Below are 20,028 nucleotides of genomic sequence, written 5' to 3'. Positions count from 1 at the left end.
AATTACCTATAATTTAAGAATCACAATAATTGAAAGTGTTTCTTCTATGTAGTACTTCACCCCCAAATTAGAGACTATAAATATTAGTTAATGGCTTTGATGAATTTTCCTCTGAAATTTCATTTCTCTTGTAATTCGTATTTTTAAATCTGAGGCCTTCATACAGAACAAAATGTGGAGTATGTTTTCTATGCCTGCCCTAGAGGTTATGGTGAAATACTGAGAAAAAATTAACACCTCAGTAGTAATTTCAAGTAAAACACAGAACAGGCACTGTTCGAGGCAGAACAATAGGGTTACACCCCAGGACAACTAGCAGACTCTGTGTTTATTGCCATCACAGTGCCATGGTACACTGGGCTGTCATGATGGCGAGTCATCACAGTCATGCACGTAATCACGTGCTTCCATAAAGAGGCCACACGTACGGTCCAGGTAACTCAGGCAAAAACAGACACGTAGAGCAAAAGTAAAGCATCGGTGTCGGAACTAAGCATCACAGTGAGGCAGTAAAATGGGAACAGGTTGGGGAATATTACTCTAATTTTTTAATAAAGGAAAAAGCGCTTAGCCAAGCTGACAGTTCCATTCGAAACGCTGCAAGAGGTTTGTTCCTTCCTGTAGGGTAAAATCCATCCCAAACAGACATTACTAACCCCATGCGGAAACCACTGGAGAAAGACACGGCACTGCGTGCACCTCTAGGCTGGCAGGAGCAGGGACTGTGAATCTGCTTCCACGCTTCGTTCTTTCTGGCCTCTTTCTCCTGGACCCCCTCAGATCCCCCTGACCACCCAGGACTTAACTCTCCACTCACCCCAGTGAAATGTACCCATCCCGAGGCAAATGAGATAATGCTTGTGAAAGTCTTCTATAAACTGAAAACGTAATATATAATTATTCCTGTTATCAGCATCATCTAATCTTCTGAGAGCCAAATTCCCCATGCCTTCCCAAGTTGACATCTCACTACAAAATGATTCTATGCTAACCAAGCAGCCATTGGAGCAGACAGGTGATTCTACCTTCTCCGACCTTCCCTCTTTCTTTACTTCCGCACAGCCCTCGGTCTGCTCACTTGCCCTGTCTAACACCTGGAGAACGACAGGAATGTGTGTGTGTTCATGCTAGGTTAAAGCAAGGGCGAAATTCTACCCGCCTCAACCCTCACTCATTACACACCAAGCTGGTAGCCTTACACACATCACAGGCTGGTTTGGGGAATCAACAAGGCTGGCAGAGCCAAAACCATTTTTTTTTTTTTTTGAAGGGGTCAGTTCTCCTGGTATTATTCCCCATGAGAAATTTCAAAACATTGCTTCAGATTCTACCTTCTCCAACTGCGATCTCCTTTGGCAAGAGGGAGTATCTCTTCATCGTCCAGTGTGGTCTTTTTGGATCCTGGGGTCTCCCAACATGCCGCTTTCAACATTTACCCTTCAAGGGTCGTAGGAAGACAGACGGCCATAAAAACATTTCAGAGGCAAAGTACACAATGCATAACGACTTAGGAGATAGGGCAAAAAAAATAAAAATAAAAAAGACAGAAAAGGCGAGGAGCCTAGGGGTATGGGGAGTGGAGGCTGCCGGCCTTCAGAAAAGTCTCTTACCAGACCCGAGATGCCCTTGACACAAAGAAGGGGCTCAAGCAGGAGGAACAGCTGCTGTGAAGGCCAAGTCTGTAACCAGGTCTGCAGGTTTTGGAATGCGAGGGTTTACTGGTTACAAAAGCAGGGAGTTTACTACAGAGGTTACACAGTTTTTCCTCTGATTTGGATGAAGCAGCAATAAACGGTTAGGGTGCAAAGACCACCAAGGAAGTACCAAACCTACCAGGTTAAGTGTGAGAACGAACTCTGCTAAACCCAGATGAAGAGCAGTCTCAGAGTGCCGCATACCCATCACCCACCTCTGAGCCCTCCCTTTCAGAGGAGGCTTCCAGAAGACTCAGGGAAGCTGGGAGGCCCATGTTGTAGGGAAAGGGAGCTGAATTCAGACGAATGCAAACAGAGCAACCCTAAGCAACAGGCTACCATCTCCCTTCTAACGTTCACCACGGAGCCTGGGCGCCGCCGGCTGGCAGACAGTTCCTGCTTTCCAATCCCCTGCCCAGCCCGCCGGAAGGACCACGTTAACCAGAATGGGGCATGCATGCCTGGGCCTGCAGGGGGTGGGAGGGCAGGATTGGCCCAGGACTCCTACCCCAGCCCTCCTCCAGCTGGCCCCAAGACACCACTCTGGCTCCTCCCCCTACCTGAAGGATGTACCCCCGGACGTAGTCGCGCAGCGTCCAGCCCAGGCCATGCAGGATGTGGAGCACCTCCTCTTGCTTCAGGACGCTGAAGAGACGGTCCAGTAGAATCTTGAGCCGCACGGGCACCGCCTGCGTGCCGTAGAGCATCAGACTGCTGATGTCGAACACCACGTTGGACTGCACGATCTCCACCTGCGTGGGGTGGTACAGGTGCTGCGTGCTGAGCTTATCCAAGGCTGCGGTGGTCCCGCCGGAGGTCCAGGGGCAGCGGGAAGGCAGAGAGAAAGAGGAGAGGGCAGAGATAAAAGAAAGGAGAAGCCAGTTACTGGAAGTCACGGGGGGCTGGGTCTCCATTTCTATACCTGGAAGATAACCGAAACAGGACGGTGTAATGTGCACAGCGCTCGTCCCACCTCCTCCCGACTTGGTTATGTTTCTGTATTCCATGTGTTTATAAAGTCCAGACAACAGCAGACACAAAACACACTTGTTTGCAGGAAGAGACCCACCACGGAGGCTTCTAAATGACTATGGCTGGCACTAAAAACCCAATTAATTTGCTAATTGAACTAGGACTCAACCCAAGTCACCATGGTGTCGCCCGTCCCTGCACCAAAAGGAGGAACACATACACAGCTGCCAACTCAGTCCCCAACTGAACATTCAACCAGCATCACTGTTCTGAGTAAGATTCACCCCTTAACATACCTGGATGGCTTAAAGAGGAAGAGGAGGGTGTTCTTTGGACTTATAGGGGTAAGAGGTTAATCCAGAGGGAATAAGAAAGGCTGACCTCTGGGGGGCAGATGGGGGCTGGTCATTTACCTTAAGCTGAATTAGCTAAGAGGAATTATTCCAAGACTCAGTTCTCCAAAATTCCCCTCTTGTTGTTTACCCGTTAGTTTAGTGTTCTCTAAGTTATTCATAAGAAATTAACAAAAAAAGAAATTCAGGTCATAAATAGGTACTTTTATTAGCAGCTGTGATAAAGGGTTTAGTATGAGATGAAAATAGAAAAAAATGACTAAAATCAAAGTATGAGAATTCGTGTGTATTTCAGCTGTATCATCTCAGCATAGAAAACTGAGGATGACCATTCTCAGAGTAAATATGTTCAGTGGAACTAATATTTCAATAATTAGGCCTTTTTCTCCTCAAATTTGAGAAATCACATTTCTGCCCTAGCTCTGAAAGCCAGATAAGGCTATTCATTCTCATCCCCATCCTTATCTGAGTTACTGAGAACCCTACTGCAGATAAACATTTTTACTCAGTTTCTCTAGAGTGACCCATTAAGATACAGCATTGTCCCATCCACAGGGCTCAAAGAGATGCTGCAAAGATGACTGCGATAATGAATGAGAGGTCCTGTGAACCGAAGAGAAGGCAAAAGCACCGGATTAGCTACCAGAGTTATACAGGTATGACCTTCTAGAGATTTAAAGAAAGAAACACGCGAGCCTGAAAGATGCTCACCTAAGTGGGCGTCAGACAACCACCGGGCTCAAATCTACCTAATTCTACCGGCAAGCACCCAAGGTTTCTGCAAGTTCTAACCACTGTCTGGTCGAATGCCTCAATCCCCTCAATTCCCAATAACCTTCTCCCTGAGCAATGCAGGCTACCATAGGTGCACACACTGAGCAGCTCCTCTTTTAATACACCAGTATTTCTGCATATTAATACAAGTATTTAAAAGTGCACGCACACACACACAATTTTTTGTGTTTCAAATGTACTTTTTCAGGGCTCCTCCTCCACTCTCGTTTCCTCCTGACTTGTGGTCACTGGAGAGTTCACGTACTCTTGATAAATTGCCTTCTTACATCCACAGTGTAAAGGCCCTTATCATTTACCCGCTGGCTTCATTCAACACATTTACTCCCAGGAATACTTTGTCAAAGAGTTCGGGTTTCCTCATACTTCATTTCTTGCAGCTGATTTGTCTGATCTTTCCTATTCTAGTGGTTAAGTCAACTTTGAATAAATAGCTTTAAAAATTAATTTAACGTTTTAGAAAGATAAGGGATTCACAAGCCTAGGGACTGAAGTCTTCTCTCACTCCACAGGGCATTTAGACGGCAGGAAAGAGGCATTATCATCCCTGTTCTTCTTCAAGTACAGCTTAACTACTCATCTTCTGAGCAGTGGCTGCTCTGCTTACAGAATCCAGCATCCAGCTTGGGTGGAATCTGTTCCTCCTCCCTTTCCCTTTATCAAACTCCTCGTATCAGACTCCTTCACAAAACACACTGCTGTGACCACAACAAATATGAAATTGGGAGAGTGGAGTAGAGGGGGCATAAAGTGCAACCAAACCTGATTTCTGTCCATGTGACTGGCACCTTGTTATCTACACATTGAGTATATATATGTAGGAGTGTGTGTGTTCTAGGGCCAGGTGTAAAGTCTCACCCCTCTCTCTTCCCACTCTTTAAAAAGGGCTGGCAGTTTTAGAGGATGAAGAGAACTAAACGTTGAGGGTACAAAGAGAGGCTGTTCAAAGAATTGAAAAAACACAGGTAGAACAGATAAGGCAGAAGTATATCCCTAGATACGCTTATGAGACCATCAGAGAGTAAGAGTATTCAAAGGACATGACTGGGGACTTCCCTGGTGGTTCAGTGGTTAAGTATCTGTCTTCCAACAAGGGGGTGTGGATTCCATCCGTGGTATTAGGAAACTAAGATCCCACATGCCGTGGGGCAATTAAACCCATGCGCTGCAATTAAGACCATGCAGTCATAAATAACTGAACAAACATTTTTTAAGAAAATAAAAGGACGTTACTGATTGTTTAGCATGCCACATGTCCAGAAGTAAGAATTCTGTTGTAAGCCACGTAACGAGACAGTCGAGGTCAACAAGTTTTTGTGTAAAGGGCTAGACTGTAAATATTTTAGGTTTATGGGCCTTGCCTCCAGTTTCACAACTACTCACCTCTGCTATTATAGAGAGAAAAGCAAACTTAAACGAATGGGCATGCCTGTGTTCCAATATAATTTTATTTACACAAATAAGTGCCTGGCTTACATTTTGGGTTCTGATATGAAAAATAAAAGGGTCGGCCAAACAGTTTGAAAAGTCAATATTTGATAAGGAAAAAGCTCCTAGTGTGTGATTTAAGCAGCAGTTATCAAGGAGATGAGCCATAGAGGAAGGTTGGAAAAATTAAACTGCCCAGCTTGCTGATGTCAACTGCAAATTTCAGCATAAACACATCATCAAAGATTATGCTCAAATGTCTTAAATGAAATCAAAACTTTCTGCTTTATAACTGCTGGATGGTACTGAGTCACCAAGTTGTCAACAGCTTTAGGGGGATGTCTCCTTGGTCAGCAAAGGGTTCAGTAATGATTTTTAAAATTGTCATAGTAACAGTAAACTAAGAACTGGACTCTGCCTAAGGTTATGCTCTTCCTATGTCTGATTGTGGGGGAATCAAGACTGGAACTCAGGCAGGTTAGAAATTTGAGCCAATAGGAATGAAGGAAAAGCAGGGCAAGAACTTGTTCAGCAGGATGGAATGGGAAAAGACGGTCCCCTACCTTTATGAGCTATGGGCCAACCCTCTGTTAAGATTGTCCTATACCAACTGTTTTGCCAAAATTCCTTTTCCAAGTGAAATCTTTACCAGAAATAGGACATAAAAATATATGAAGGTGAAGCTACTCTTGGTAAAGCTTGAATGGACATGAATTTGACAACTTCCCATTATGAGTTACTATCTCTTCCCTTCCTGTTTAAGCATCTCAGTGGGACCCCTAGAGTTCTCAGAAGCACAGTTTGAAAGCGCTTTTCTATACAATGAGATGATATCAATTGTTCTTCCGGCTGTGCTTCCCCTTCATTCTGGGTACAGAAACCACATTTCCCTTCAGGGAGCCCCTCTTCTTGTACACTCAGTACCATTTATTTCATAGAATATTCCTGAAGCCAGGCCTGGAAAACCAGCACCTCCTAGTTCCTTGGCCACAAAAACCAGTTTAAGAAAGGGCAAGTGACCTAAGTCTAAAGAGCGATATTGAATCCAGGGTTTCAGTTAGAACTGTGGGGAGTTTCCCTCCTTGAAATCGGTAGTTGTCAAATATGCTTGGGAATGAGAGTCACGTGGAGGACAAGTGGGCTGCAGAATGGCTGGAGAAAGACTAAGGACTGACAATGCTGTTTGAGCCAGAAGATACAGTTGCAGAAGACACAGTTATTTTTCAGTTACCCGAGCCAACAAAATCTCTCTCCCTTTCTCTCTTCCTATGTCTGCTGGAAGTAGGATTCTGTAATTTGTATCTAAGAGCCTTAACTAAGACAACTACCTTTTGGGGGTATTCTTTCAGCTAGATAACATGTATTTCAAAGAAGCTGTCAGCAGTTCAACTAAAGGTATGTTAGTTCCAGGCCAAATGCAATTCACAATATCTCCAGTGACTGGAATGAGGGTATCCCTAACAATTTTATATCTCACACAAATTTGCCAAGGGTGATGGACATCATCAGCAACATTAACAAATAAAAATAATTATTGTATGGGGGGGGAAATAAAGGAAATGATCATTTAAGTACTAACTAAATGTCAGGCAGGCATCATTCTAAGGTTATAATGATCTTGTTTAATCCTTTAAAAAGATTAAGAACACAAGACATTACTATTACTGCCTACAAGTTCTATGAGGGTCAGTAACTGGCCTAAGGTCACTTAGTTATTTCTCCCAAGAAATTCTGTTGCTACTGCATGTTCAGATAAACAGTCAATAAACAACTCTAGTAACATGCAAGTCTTCATCATGCTGGAAGTCCCTAACTGCCAGCAGTCTGGGCTTCCTGCCCATCACTCTGCTGAAGCAAGCATTTCAAAGGTCACCAACACCTGCCTTCCTACAAAATCCGATCGCTTTTCCCTTCATTATTCTCCATGATCTCGCCATAGCAGCTGACCTTATTGATCACCACTCCTCCTAACGCGCTCTTCTCCTTCATTCATGCATACATGCATTTACTCACTGGCACTTAACAACTCATCCCCAAGGCAGGTGCTGCATGCAGATGCTCTCGTCGTCTATGCTCTAAAAGAGATGTGATGAAGTACTGACGGACACAGAAGAAAGGGCGACTCTGCAGGCGAGGGAAAGTCTTACAAGATACTGGCAAGCAAGAAAGGAAGGTGGCAGTCCAGGTAGATGGAACTAAGGTAGGGATTCTCAAACAATGTGTGTCCAGAATCAGCAGAAAGGGCTTGTTAAAACATAGATCAGATCACTGGGCCACCCTCCCCTGGAGTTTCTGATTCACTGGGTCAAGGGTGGGGGCTAAGAAACAGGATTTCTAATAAACCTCCACAAGACACTGATCCTGCTGGCCAGGGACCATACTTTGAGAACCACAGCACTAATGAGATGTGTGTAAGAGAACCGAATATCCAATGGATGTGACAAACCTGCGGCCAACAGGTGGAAGATGGATACAGAAAAGTCAGACAAGCAGTCTGAAAGAAACCTTAACACTGCAAGCCAAAACCTCTGGAAAGGTTATAATTTTATTTCTGGCTAATAGGATATAGAAAATACTAAGTATTTCATAAGATTAAAATGACATAATTTTAGATGTAAAACTCTGATGAGTCCAGAGGTTTATCTAAAGGAACAGTTGTCAGCTGGGGCAACTTGGCTCACAGCCACAACCCCTAAAGAAGAGGGTTGAAAGGGAGATGGTCAAGATTCATTTGAAAAACTACTGGGACTTCCCTGGTGGCTCAGGAGTTGAGAATTGGCCATGTAATGCAGGGGATGTGAGGTCCATCCCTAGTGGGGGAATTAAGATCCCACAGGCCATGGGGCAACTAAGCCGGGCGCTGTTTAACTACTGAGCCCAAGTGCTCTGGATCCCACATGCCACAGCTAGAGAGAGGCCTGCGACTGCAACTACAGCTCCTGTACGCCGCAATGAAGATCCTGTGTGTCACGACTACGACTGGATACAGTCAAATAAATAAATAATATTTTTTTAAAAGGAAAAATTACCACAGGTGATGCTGACATACACCCCTAATACAGACACATCACTGAAAACCACAGAGATCAGTCAAAGGGCAAGATGACCGAGAGCTAAGTGAACAGGGTAGGAAATGTTTGCAGTGCTCTACTGTGAGATGTCTTGTGTATGTTTGTGTGTGTGTGTTAGTCACTGAATTGTGTCTGACTCTGCGATCTCATGGACTGTAGCCTGCTAAGCTCTTCTATCCATGGAATTCTCCAGGCAAGACTCCTGGAGTGGATAGCCATTCCTTCTTTCTCCAGGATCTTCCCAAACCAGGGATCAAACTCGGGTCTCTCCTGCACTGCAGGCAGATTCTTTACCATCTGAGCCACCAAGGAAGCCCTTGGACTTCAAATGATGATCTGCATAAACCTGGGGTATGCATGGGCCTTTCAGAGATATGCAGACACATGGACTCAGCTTCCAGATCCTGAAATCCCGTATCTATTCTTTCCCAAAGTGAATTCCCCTGAGAACAGACCTGCCTGTCCATGCAGACTATCGTTTAGTCACTCAGTCATGTCTGACGCATTGCAGTGCCATGGACTGTAGCCTACCAGGCTCCTCAGTCCATGAGATTTCCCAGACAAGATTACTGGAGTGGGTTGCCATGTCCTTCTCCAGGGGATCTTCCCAACCCAGGGAACAAACCCACGTCACCTGTATTGGCAGGTGGATTCTTTACTATTGAACCACCAGGGAAGCCCATCCATGCAGATTATCCACCCCCAATCCTCCTTTGAAAACTATACTCTTCCTTCTTGACCAAATAAAAGGCACACTCTGCCTTGACTTAGTGCACTGGCCTAGGGTGTAAAGCTCTCCTGGGTGCCAAAATAATGGCCAATTTGAACTGCTTTGTGAAGCCTTATTTAATGGTTAATAAAAGCACTAAGAACCTAGGCAAGGGCCCTCTTTCCCTGATTATGCAAGTAAAGGGTAACTAGAACCTGGTATTTGGGTCTATGCTGAAATATTCAGAATTTAGACATTATGTAAAATGGGGCAACAGTCAAGTCACCTCTTGAATTCTTATATATGATAATGTATCACTTTTTAGAAAGTATCCTATGAGAGCAAAGCAGAAATGTCCAATGCTGAAAATGACTTTTCCCTCCATTCTTTTCAATTATTCCTGATAAGTAAAGCCCCCAAGCACATGTGATGCCCACTCTTTTAAATTCAGTTTGAATATTTTCTCAGACCTGTGAAATTTGTTAGATACACTGAATAAAACCTGTGGATATGAATTTTACATGATGTCTTTCAGAAACAATGTTTATTATTTAATAAGGTAATTACTACCCATTTAATCAAGTACTGTCAAAATATTTATTTGGTTATGATTAAGCATCATTTGCATCTTATAAAGTTTTGAATATCTACATCCTCTTAATAGAGATAAAATTACAATAAACTATGATCTAAATGCCAAAGCACTTCATTTTTAGCAATATATAACTCCTTTCATTAAATATGTTATAAATTTGACCGTGTTTTTATAAAATATGAGTCTTATCTATCTTGTTCCTAAAGTCCAACACCAGACAGTGATACATAGATGAAACCAACTGCATTATCAAAGTAATATTTTTAATTTTAATATATTCCTCACTTCATAAAAAAAAGTTATACTTTATAGCACATCATTAGTAATTAAGTAATGAGAAATAGCATTTCTATTGTATACTTAGTAAGTTAACTTCATTGGCTCTACATTTTATTCTGGACTGTTTCAGCAAACTATCCTATGACATGCAGCCCATAATTTATTGATTCTTATTAATATTTCTCAAAATGTATATTAATACATTCATTTGAATTGAAATGTGAGTTCATTTTTTCAATGATAATTAAGTCTGATTTGGCAGCCTGATTTGACCATGAGCACTGGTGGAAATTTTCATCAATTATGATAGCTAAATCAGCAGTAATAAAAGTATCTCCTTTAAAAAAATATATATTGCAGAAGTCATTTGAATAACATAGTATTTTTATTTTCTCAATCTTTTTGGTGTATACAATAATAAATGATATGCCTCTAAATGAAGCATTCATGGCTAAATTTATAAACAGGCATTCATCATGTCTTGTTAGTGCAGAAATTGAGAAAGTAAATGACTAACAACATCTGAGTAATAAGGTGGATGACTTGCATTTCTTCCCTCTTAACAAAACGAACTGATCACTCTGTAATTGTTGGCACATTACCTAAAATGATTCCTAACAACTGAATGCTGATGTTATAGTTTCCAGCCGCACCTATTCATGTGAACAGGTGGCCAAGCACTTAGATCTGCAAAAATGGGGAAGGAAACGAGAGTGTACATTTTCTCTTTCTTCCAATAAGATCCATTCATTTACTGACACATGAACTAATCGGGGAAGAAAACAATTCATTGCCCTATCCATTTTACTGACAGATGCATTTCTGACAAAAATTCACTTCACATTTAATAAGTTAGGAAAATCTGTAACATTTATATTACTTTGATCATATTCCTCTTCATGATCAAAAGTAAACAATAAAATTTCCACTTATAGATATATTATCTTATTTTCTTAATTTTCCCTGCAGGCATGAATGATAAAAGACTTTCCAATGAACATATGATTTCATTTTTGGTAATGTTATTTGGAGACGGTGAACTGGAAACAAGAGTTAAGGAGAAAAAATAATGACTTAGAGCAATGACTTAAAGTTCCCGATATTTAAAGAGTGCTCATTGTCCTCCAGACTGAGAACAGAGTTTCTAAAGCCAGACACCAAGGGTTCAAATGTTAGCTGTGCCACCAACTTGCTTATGACCTTGGCAAGTTACTTAATGTACAAAAATATTAGGATGGCTTTTTCTTTTCAAAATTCTTTTGGGGGCAAGCAAGCCAACAGCATGGAGACCGCTACCACAGTACAAGGGGAAAGAAAAGGAGAACAAAGAATCGAGACCAAGCTAACAAGCATGGGGAAGAAAATAGATGCTTGAAGTGAAGATGAGTCAGAGTTCCAGGATGACTGAGATTTTTGAATCTGGAGGATCTGGACAGGAAATCAACTAAGATGCCTGGGACCTGTCAGGATTCCAGAGGCACCACCTCTCCAGCTGTCCACCTGTGATCATCTGCCTTTGGCAACCCAACTACTCCTGCACTACACAGGCCATCCCCAACCTGTAAGTTGAGTTCACCCAAGCTCTGTGCCCTAAACTCCAAACATGTCCTTGACCCCTTTACTGTGAAAAGGAAGCCTAAGAAACTCTGCCAAAATGCTTTAAAAAAATCAAACCTTTCCTGTTGCATTTTTTTTTAATGAAGATGTCACAGATGCTCAATGAAAAAATATCAATTCAAGAAAAACAAGCAGAAGACAACATACATAATCCCACCACCAAAGGCACTATTTACCTACACATTGATATAGCTGCATCTATTTTCTTCAATCCATAATTCTATATTGTTGTTGTTGTTCAGTCTTTCAGTTGTGTCTGACTCTTTGCGACCCCATGGACTGCAGCACACCAGGCTTCCCTGTCCATCACCATCTCCTAGAGTTTGCTCCAACTCATGTCTGTCTACTAGGTGATGCCATCCAACCATCTCCTCCCACCTTCAATCTTTCCCAGCATCAGGGTCTTTTCCAATGAGTCAGTTATTTGCATCAGGTGGCCAAAGTATTGGAGTTTCAACTTCAGCATCACTCCTTCCAATGAATGTTCAGGACTGATTTCTTTAGGATTGACTGGTTTGATCTCCTTGCAGTCCAAGGGACTCTCAAGAGCCTTCTCTAACACCACAGTTCAAAATCCTTTGGCACTCAGCCTTCTTTATGGTCCAACCATGTAATTCTATACAGTTGAGGTTATGTTAGAGTTAAAAATTTCTATTTTGCTGTTGCTTTTCCATTGACCTTTACATATCATGAACATTCAAAATGAGTGACTGTGAATGTTTCCACTGCAGCTCTCCTGGATCTATTCCGCCTCTCTGGACTAACCTCTACCACTGTAGTACAGACTTTTAGACTCTCCTAAGTCCACTAGTGAAAGTGACTCCTGGCTGGTCTGGTGTGGTGTGGCCTGCCTCTGTTCTCTCTGGCCTAACACAGAAAGAACAGTCAGTTTTCAAGTCAGTCTTCTCAAAAGAGATGTTTTACTCTTTATACTTCTCTGAAAACAGTGCTGCTGCTGCTACTAAGTCGCTTCAGTCGTGTCCGACTCTGTGCGACCCCACAGACGGCAGCCCACCAGGCTCCCCCGTCCCTGGGATTCTCCAGGCAAGAACACTGGAGTGGGCTGCCATTTCCTTCTCCAATGCATAAAAGTGAAAAGTGAAAGTGAAGTCGCTCAGTCGTGTCCCATGTCCAACTCTTCGTGACCCCATGGACTGCAGCCTACCAGGCTCCTCTGTCCATGGGAGTTTCCAGGCAAGAGTACTGGAGTGGGGTGCCATTAAAAGGTAATTATGGCAGTTTAAGAAGTGAGGTGGGGCTGCTAGCTGATCAGGCACTGACTGAAGTTGCATAATTTATTCTCTTTCCTACAACTTCAAGTATTATTTGGGGGCATCCAATGGATTTCTAGGTAAAATCAGTATGAAATCTAGTGATATTAAAGAAAACAAGCTTAATATCAAGGTGCAGAGACTGGATCGTAATGAACAGACATTATGAGAATCATAGTACAGATCACTAAGTTTGTGATCCACGTGCTAGATTTAGGGTCTCCTAGCTATAAGAAAAGATACGGTAGAGCCAGTCCTCCTCCATATCGATGGGTACTGATCCATGGACTCAATCAACCATGGATGGAAAATATCCACATACAAAATATTCCATAAATTTCCTAAAAGCAAAACCTGAATTTTCCATACTCTAAGACTACTTACACAGCATTTACATTACACTTAAAATGATTTACATAGCATTTACATTGCATTAGGTATTACAAGATGATGAAAATATATGGCAGATTTGGGAGGACGTGCATAGGTTATATGAGTGACTTCACTTTCACTGACTGAGCGACTTCACTTTCACTTTTCACTTTCATGCATTGGAGAAGGAAATGGCAACCCACTCCAATGTTCTTGCCTGGAGAATCCCAGGGACGGGGGAGCCTGGTGGGCTGCTGTCTGTGGGGTCGCAGAGTCGGACACGACTGAAGTGACTTAGCAGCAGCAGCAGCAGCAGCATAGGTTATATACAAATACTACAGCATTTTATATAAGGGACTTGAGTATCTATGGATTTTGATATCTGTACAGGTCCTGGAACCAAATCCCTTTGGATACCAAGGACAAGTGTACAGACTTTGAAAGGGTGTCAAAGAACAGCCAACACAATAATATTATAAGAGCATCTACAAAGAAAGACTATTTTTCTTTTGTAAAAGGTCTGGAGGAAAAGAGAAAAAGCAAACAGGTAAATTAACCTCTTTTTAGTATACAGAATTTTTTTGGGAAAAAGAATAGAGTTTAACCACACAATATGGATGTGTGTGTGTGCTAAGTTGCTTCAGTTGCGTCCAACTCCTTGTGACCCTAAGGACCATAGCCTGCCAGGCTCCTCTGTCCATGGGGTTCAATAGGCATTCTAGTTAAAAAGAAGGGGAAATTCATACTATAAGAGCTTCTTAAACTGTGAATTAGATTACTGAGGAAACATAATTTACCTGGATTTCTTTAAAATGCCCGAAACAGAAGCTTAAACTGGTAATTTTCTAGTTTAAAACAAAGGAAAAATTAAAGCCTGGATATAATTTCAATAAACACTTTGATAGAATCCATAGCTTTTCAAAGGAAAGTGGTGGCTAAGCCACAAGACACATAAGTCATTGTGAAGAAAACTCATTTCTGATAAGAACAGAATCACCATAAGGACAACAGCCAGCATATTTGTGGTTCATTAATGGAAGTATGTAATTTAAATGTAAAATAAATGTAAAATGTAATGCAAAATATGTAATAAATGTGAAGCAATATATACTTTTAACTACACTGCTAACTTAAAGAACAAAGAAATGCCCTTTATAAAATTCAGTTTTCAAATGTATAAAATACTACTGGTAGTGTGTGAGGGGTGGTTATAAAAGAACTTGCATCTATCAAATGAAATGTGAATAACTATTTTTTTATTTCAATTTTTAATAACAGGAATTACTCCCCAAACCTTCAAATAAATTAAAATAAATGTAAACCTGTAATTCTACAGACTTCACTTCCAATATTTTCTGTGAAGGTCATAGAAATAAGAACATATTCAGATACTTTTTTTTCCTTAATGTTGGAGTATAAAAGTGCTTTTCACTGATCCTAGAAAATTGGCTCTCAGTGATAGTTTATAGTTCTTAGTTTTCCACAACTTTTTTTAAACATAACTTTCTTTAAAAGCCAAATTCAAGTGACTTAGGTGGTTTCCACAGGAATATGCTCTAACACTCCAGGCCCTGATGTCCAGTAGACTTCACCAAATAGCTGCTCGGGCACGGTGGTGTGAAGCTCACAGCCATTCAATACAATGAAAACCGAGCCAAATGGAATGGTTTTTCAAAGCCACCTACTTCGCAGAGTAAGACAATTAAAAATTTGTATGAAAACAGTCTAAAAGAAAGCCTTCTATTTTACTAATTTCCAGTCCTGTCCTGGATATTTTTAAAATTTCAAATACTAATTTGAAGCAATTTTACAAGTGGAAAAAAGTTAAAGAAGCCTTATTCTCTGATTTTGGGAGAAAGCCAACTGAGCCCTAAATTGCAAAGCTAATTGTTTTGAGAACTCCAGTCTCTTGCCCCAACTCCCCTTAGGATCCAAATTATAATAGCATCAAGTGGTCAGCTTTTAGGAGCTCTGGGTCCTAGAATACTATTTTAATCTCTAAGAGGTTAACATTTGAATGTGTCTTTAAAGGGCTGTTTTATGGAATTCTTTCCACAATTACTTTAAGAGTCAAATAAAAACAGCTGTTCGCAACAGAATTTTATTAGGGCAATTTCTGGGGTCAGATTTTTTAAGTTTTGATTACTTATAATCAGAATATTGTTCCCTTTCCTACTTCAAGTACCCAGACCATAACCTCTGAATTTATGAGGGTGGGTGGCTCTTCATTGTTGCTAATATGACCAATAATTTCCAATTATACCACACTTTATAATATGCACACTATACCCAATATAATGATATGTCATTTCAATGTAGCTAGCCCATGAACTTCTACAGGTTTAATGGGATTTTGCGTATTTAGAATTTCATCATAAAGGGGCCCTTTGGAATCATTAGAACATCAATCCTTTCCCATTATAAGACTCAGCTTTCTTACTAGGCAAGAGCATCAGAGTGCGAGGCAAAGGCTTAACCTACCATAGGTTGTGAGCCAGTTCCTAGTAATAGCTGTCACACTGGAGGAGAACAGTAACAAATGGCAATGATGACGGATTAAAAACTTTTCAGTGAGTCAGGTGATCAATAAGGAAGGTGGACCATGACCGTTACTAAGAGAAAAGCTCCTTATGACTTCAAGTAATATTTAGATCTGCACATTTTACCCACTACTTTGGGGGGACAGAAGTGTGCCACCTGAGAGCAAATTAAGTACAAATAACTCATGTTCCCTTTAAGTCACAACTTTCTAACTGTACCTGTCAAAGTTGAATTAATTAGGATATTTAATATCAAAGAGAGAGAAGTCTTGCTTTTAGAATTTTTTTTTTAAGGAAAGAAGAAAAAGAATGATATGGAGCTGAAAGAGTTGATCCCCAAGCCTGGTGATAAAAACTGTCAGTCCTTATATGTGAAAGGCTTATTTTTTTTACTTGAACAAATAGTGTGTCAGTGTTTTTAAGTCAAAAGGGAAAAAAAAAAAAAAAAGACACCTCTACTGAGCCACCATAAACCCTGATTACATTACTATACTCTGTATGCCTTAGGTGAAGAGTCCTTGATCTTTTTTTTTTTTCTCTTAATACATGAGGGATAAGTAGATGAATACTCTTATGGTCCATTAGGAAAGTGAACCTACCCTGTAGGGAGGAAAGGGGGACAGAAGGAGTTCCAATGAGCCCCAACTGTCCTACAGATTTTAATTGCTCCCTATTTGACATGCAGCTTTGGGTGTATATGGATATGCACACACACACACACACACACTCACAATTAGTCCAGGGTAGAATTTGAGCTCCACTTGAGACTATATAGGTAATATTTCAAACTGATTGGCATTTCCCCCCCTGTGGCCTTATGAATAATACAGTCCTCACAACAGACTTTGGAAATCATTAAAGTCTGACTGAGGCACACGCAGAAGTAGACTGTCAACGCGCGCTCTCTCGGCTAGGAGACTAAACAGATCCTCGGTTGTACTTCTCTTCCTTCTTCCTTTTCCTTTCAAGGCCCACTTTTGGGGGTATGTCTCTCCTCATCTGCATCTCCTTGAGTAGGTGGTTAAGCGGAAAGAGGAAATGCAATCTGCAAGCTTGACAGTAAGTCTAGGAAGACATCAAATAACTGAATCTACCTGCTGCGATCAGGTTTGGGGATTATTACTATTATTATTCCTTCTGTTGTGCTATCCAGTCTCTAGTTACCAAGGAGAGCTGAGAGCTGACTACACAAAACCCTGCTTTATGTAATTCACAGATCAATGAATTAAATGCACACTGACTACAAAACATATCCCCTTTAAAACTAATACCTTGTTTGCTGAATATCCTTCTATTCAACAAACAAAAAAATGAATCCTGTAAGAGAATAATCACCCTACTCCCAATTTATTAACTTTAAAGACTTAATTTTCCTGAAGTAGCATAGATCTGTATCAGAAACTTCATTATGGAAATATTGCAAAAGCAAGTCATATTTATTTTCGATAGAATATGGGCTTTAAACTCTACCACAGCAGTGAAGAAGTATTTCAAAACCTAGAGAGAACAGTAATACAAAAGCCAGCACTTGGTAGAAAACACCTAAAAGAAAGAAATGATTATATTCAGTCTTTTCTTTTTAATGAACATCACCTTTGTGTCACAAGTATTTTTCCTTCCCTCTCCCAGTAAGTCAGTCTGAAATCTCACTCTAAATCTATAATCAATCTCTCTTTCCCCCACTGTAATCCCTTGAAACTCTGGGCTATCACACACACTTTTGACACTGACGTGTGTTTTCTTCTGGATTGCTAGATTTGCTTAATGCATATATCAAGTATCAAACTGCTTTGCATCAGTGACTGGCGGGATAAAAGACCTCTCTATAAAGATTTGCTCATAAAAAAGGGCTAAGAAGGCTGTCTTAGGAAAAGGCTAAACTAACCAATTTTTAAATGCATGAGCAGAAAATGTTAAGGACTAAAGCAACGCTTGCTGATTTTTTCACTAATATCATCGATGTACGACTGAGCAGAGAGGAAGGCCTTAAACTTCCCATCCCATTTGCTATCAGTTGGCTCTTTGACACCTGAGTTATCAACAAGGCAAAAGAGCATTCAGAGTTTAAGCCACTTGCAAAGTGAAACTATTTTCTACCATCACAAATACTTCATGGAGACCAACTTTTGAGAAAAAGAAGTCTCCTGAAATGACATGAACAAAGAAACGGGGGAGATATTGGTTAGCCCAGTGAATCCTGGTTACCAATTTCATAATAATGACTCTAATGTCCAATTAGAAGACAAGGTCTATTCATCAGGATCAACAGGCACATTGTTTTTGAAGATCCAAAATTTCAAGTGTAACCATTGTTCCTGTAGATATTTCACTGTATTTAAAAACCAGTAATAGAAAACACTTGCCAAGTTCATTTAGTCTCTGACTGAGGCACACATATGTGATCTCCTAATTTACAGCTTGCACATACAGATGTTCACACTTAGTAAAAGGGCTTCTTAATAGCTTTTTTTAATTAAAAGTGTGTTGATAATAGGTGTTTTAAACATATCCAAACAACAAAGCTGAACTGACAAATGCCTGTCTTCATGTCTCACATCGAGGCAAGATTTTATGAGAGAAACGACTATGATTCAGTCACATGTCTATAGGATAAATGTTAAACCCCGCCCCCCAAACCTCCAAATGAAATCTTTCATTAATTTTTTTCTCTATGATCTGTTTCCAAGTCGAAAATGTTAGATTGCTACTAGGTTTATGTAGCCGAAAGCAGAACCACACAGCCGTTGCTCGCTGCCTGCAGTTTTTTTCCCCTTGCAAAACTTTGAACCCCATCCAGCTTTGACACACTGCCTCTTCAGTTAATAACTATCAAGTTTCCCCTTGTCTCCTGTCTACTTTTCTTTGAGGCAATTGCGCACTCAGCACCCCGAGATAATAACACACATCTATAAGATAAAAGCAATGGCATTAATGTAATTGTCTGCCTCTCTCTCTTTAGCCTAATCTTTTTTTCCTTCAGTTTTGACTGCCTATGTGACACCTGTTTTTGTCTCCTCTGATCCCACGACAGGTTTTCCGCTGACAAGGTTTTTGCCTGACAGAGATTCTGCAGACAAGAATATAATAAAATATGAAGAACTGCTTGTCAGAGTTTCTGCCAATGCTCATATGAAATAAAGGAAAAAAATGACTTTTTAAAAATTTTTTTATAAGGGGCCCTGTGACGGTCGCTTTTGGCCCGTCAGGAAAAAGACCTCCCTGGCCAGATTCTCCAAGCCAAACAGGTGTTTTCTTTTATGTGAGAGGTTGATTTGTTTTTTAATTTCTACTGATAGTGGAAAACATGAACAGCCAAAAGCGGGGGAGGGGAGAATTTCTTACCCTCAGATTTTTGCAGGCAAAGGAGTATTGAAGAGCTACTAAATAAAAAGTGAAAAATATTTAGCTCAAGACAGATCTTCCAAATAAAACAAAAATGCCAATATCTGTTAATGATCAAGCAAATTTAACTTCTCTAAAATTTACTTCTTGGTTGGGCAGGCTACTGAAACCTTCCACCTAACTTTCACTTGTTTTGTTGCTTGAAGACGCACAAAGGAACAAAGATGAAAACAAGAGTAAGGACTGATAAAGAAACACAAAAACAGAACTAAAGGCAGGGTGGGGTGGTTTGCAGGCTGTGCTTGAGGCTGCTGGGAAAGAAATTGGCAATCAGAAATCAGAGACTTTTAGGTACATGCAGGAGATTCCCATAATCCTTCCTGCCATGTGCTACCTCACTCCCTCATGTTGGGGATGCTACAGTGGGTTATCAGCACCCAGAGATGAAGAACGTTTTTCCTGAGGTCCCAAGCTAGTGGGAGGCGTTGGTATTATAGAAACTACCCTTCTGGTCTCAGTGAAATATACTGATACTACACAGAACTGATGCCTTCTAACTGTGGTACTAGAGAAGACTCCTGAGAGTCTCCTGGACAGCAAGGAGATCAATCCAGTCAGTCTGAAGGGAAATCCACCCTGAATACTCATTGGAAGGACTGATGCTGAAGCTGAAGCTCCAGTATTTTGGTCATCTGCTGTGAACAGCTGGCTCATTGGAAAAGTCCCTGATGTGGAGAAAGATTGAGGGCAGAAGGAGAAGAGTGTGTAAGAGGATGAGATGGCTGGATGGCATCTCCGATGCAATGGACATGAACTTGGGCGGACTTCGGGAGATGATGAGACAGGGAGGCCTGGCATACTGCAGTCCATGGAGTCACAAAGAGTCGCACATGACTAGGCGACTGAACACCAACAACAATACAGAAGGAAAGACTTAATTGCTTCTGGGGGCAAGGAGGGCCAGCTTCCCTGATGACCAGGGCAGAGGAAAGT

The 20,028-nt window shown here is 41.0% G+C and overlaps 1 protein-coding gene across 13 annotated transcripts in view; it reads right to left on the bottom strand.

Moving 5' to 3' along the window:
* Positions 1–20,028, bottom strand: part of BNC2 (basonuclin zinc finger protein 2) — a 485,862-nt gene that overhangs the window by 143,904 nt on the left and 321,930 nt on the right. For all 13 annotated transcript variants that reach the window (XM_061425235.1, XM_061425225.1, XM_061425227.1 and 10 more), the window contains one exon: positions 2,255–2,490. In XM_061425235.1, coding sequence (XP_061281219.1) covers positions 2,255–2,490 — 236 coding nt within the window. The remainder of the gene's footprint in view (positions 1–2,254; positions 2,491–20,028) is intronic.

This window comes from Bos javanicus, chromosome 8 (assembly GCF_032452875.1).
Source record: "Bos javanicus breed banteng chromosome 8, ARS-OSU_banteng_1.0, whole genome shotgun sequence".
Lineage (NCBI taxonomy): Eukaryota > Metazoa > Chordata > Mammalia > Artiodactyla > Bovidae > Bos > Bos javanicus.
This window is presented reverse-complemented; position numbering and strand designations above follow the sequence as displayed.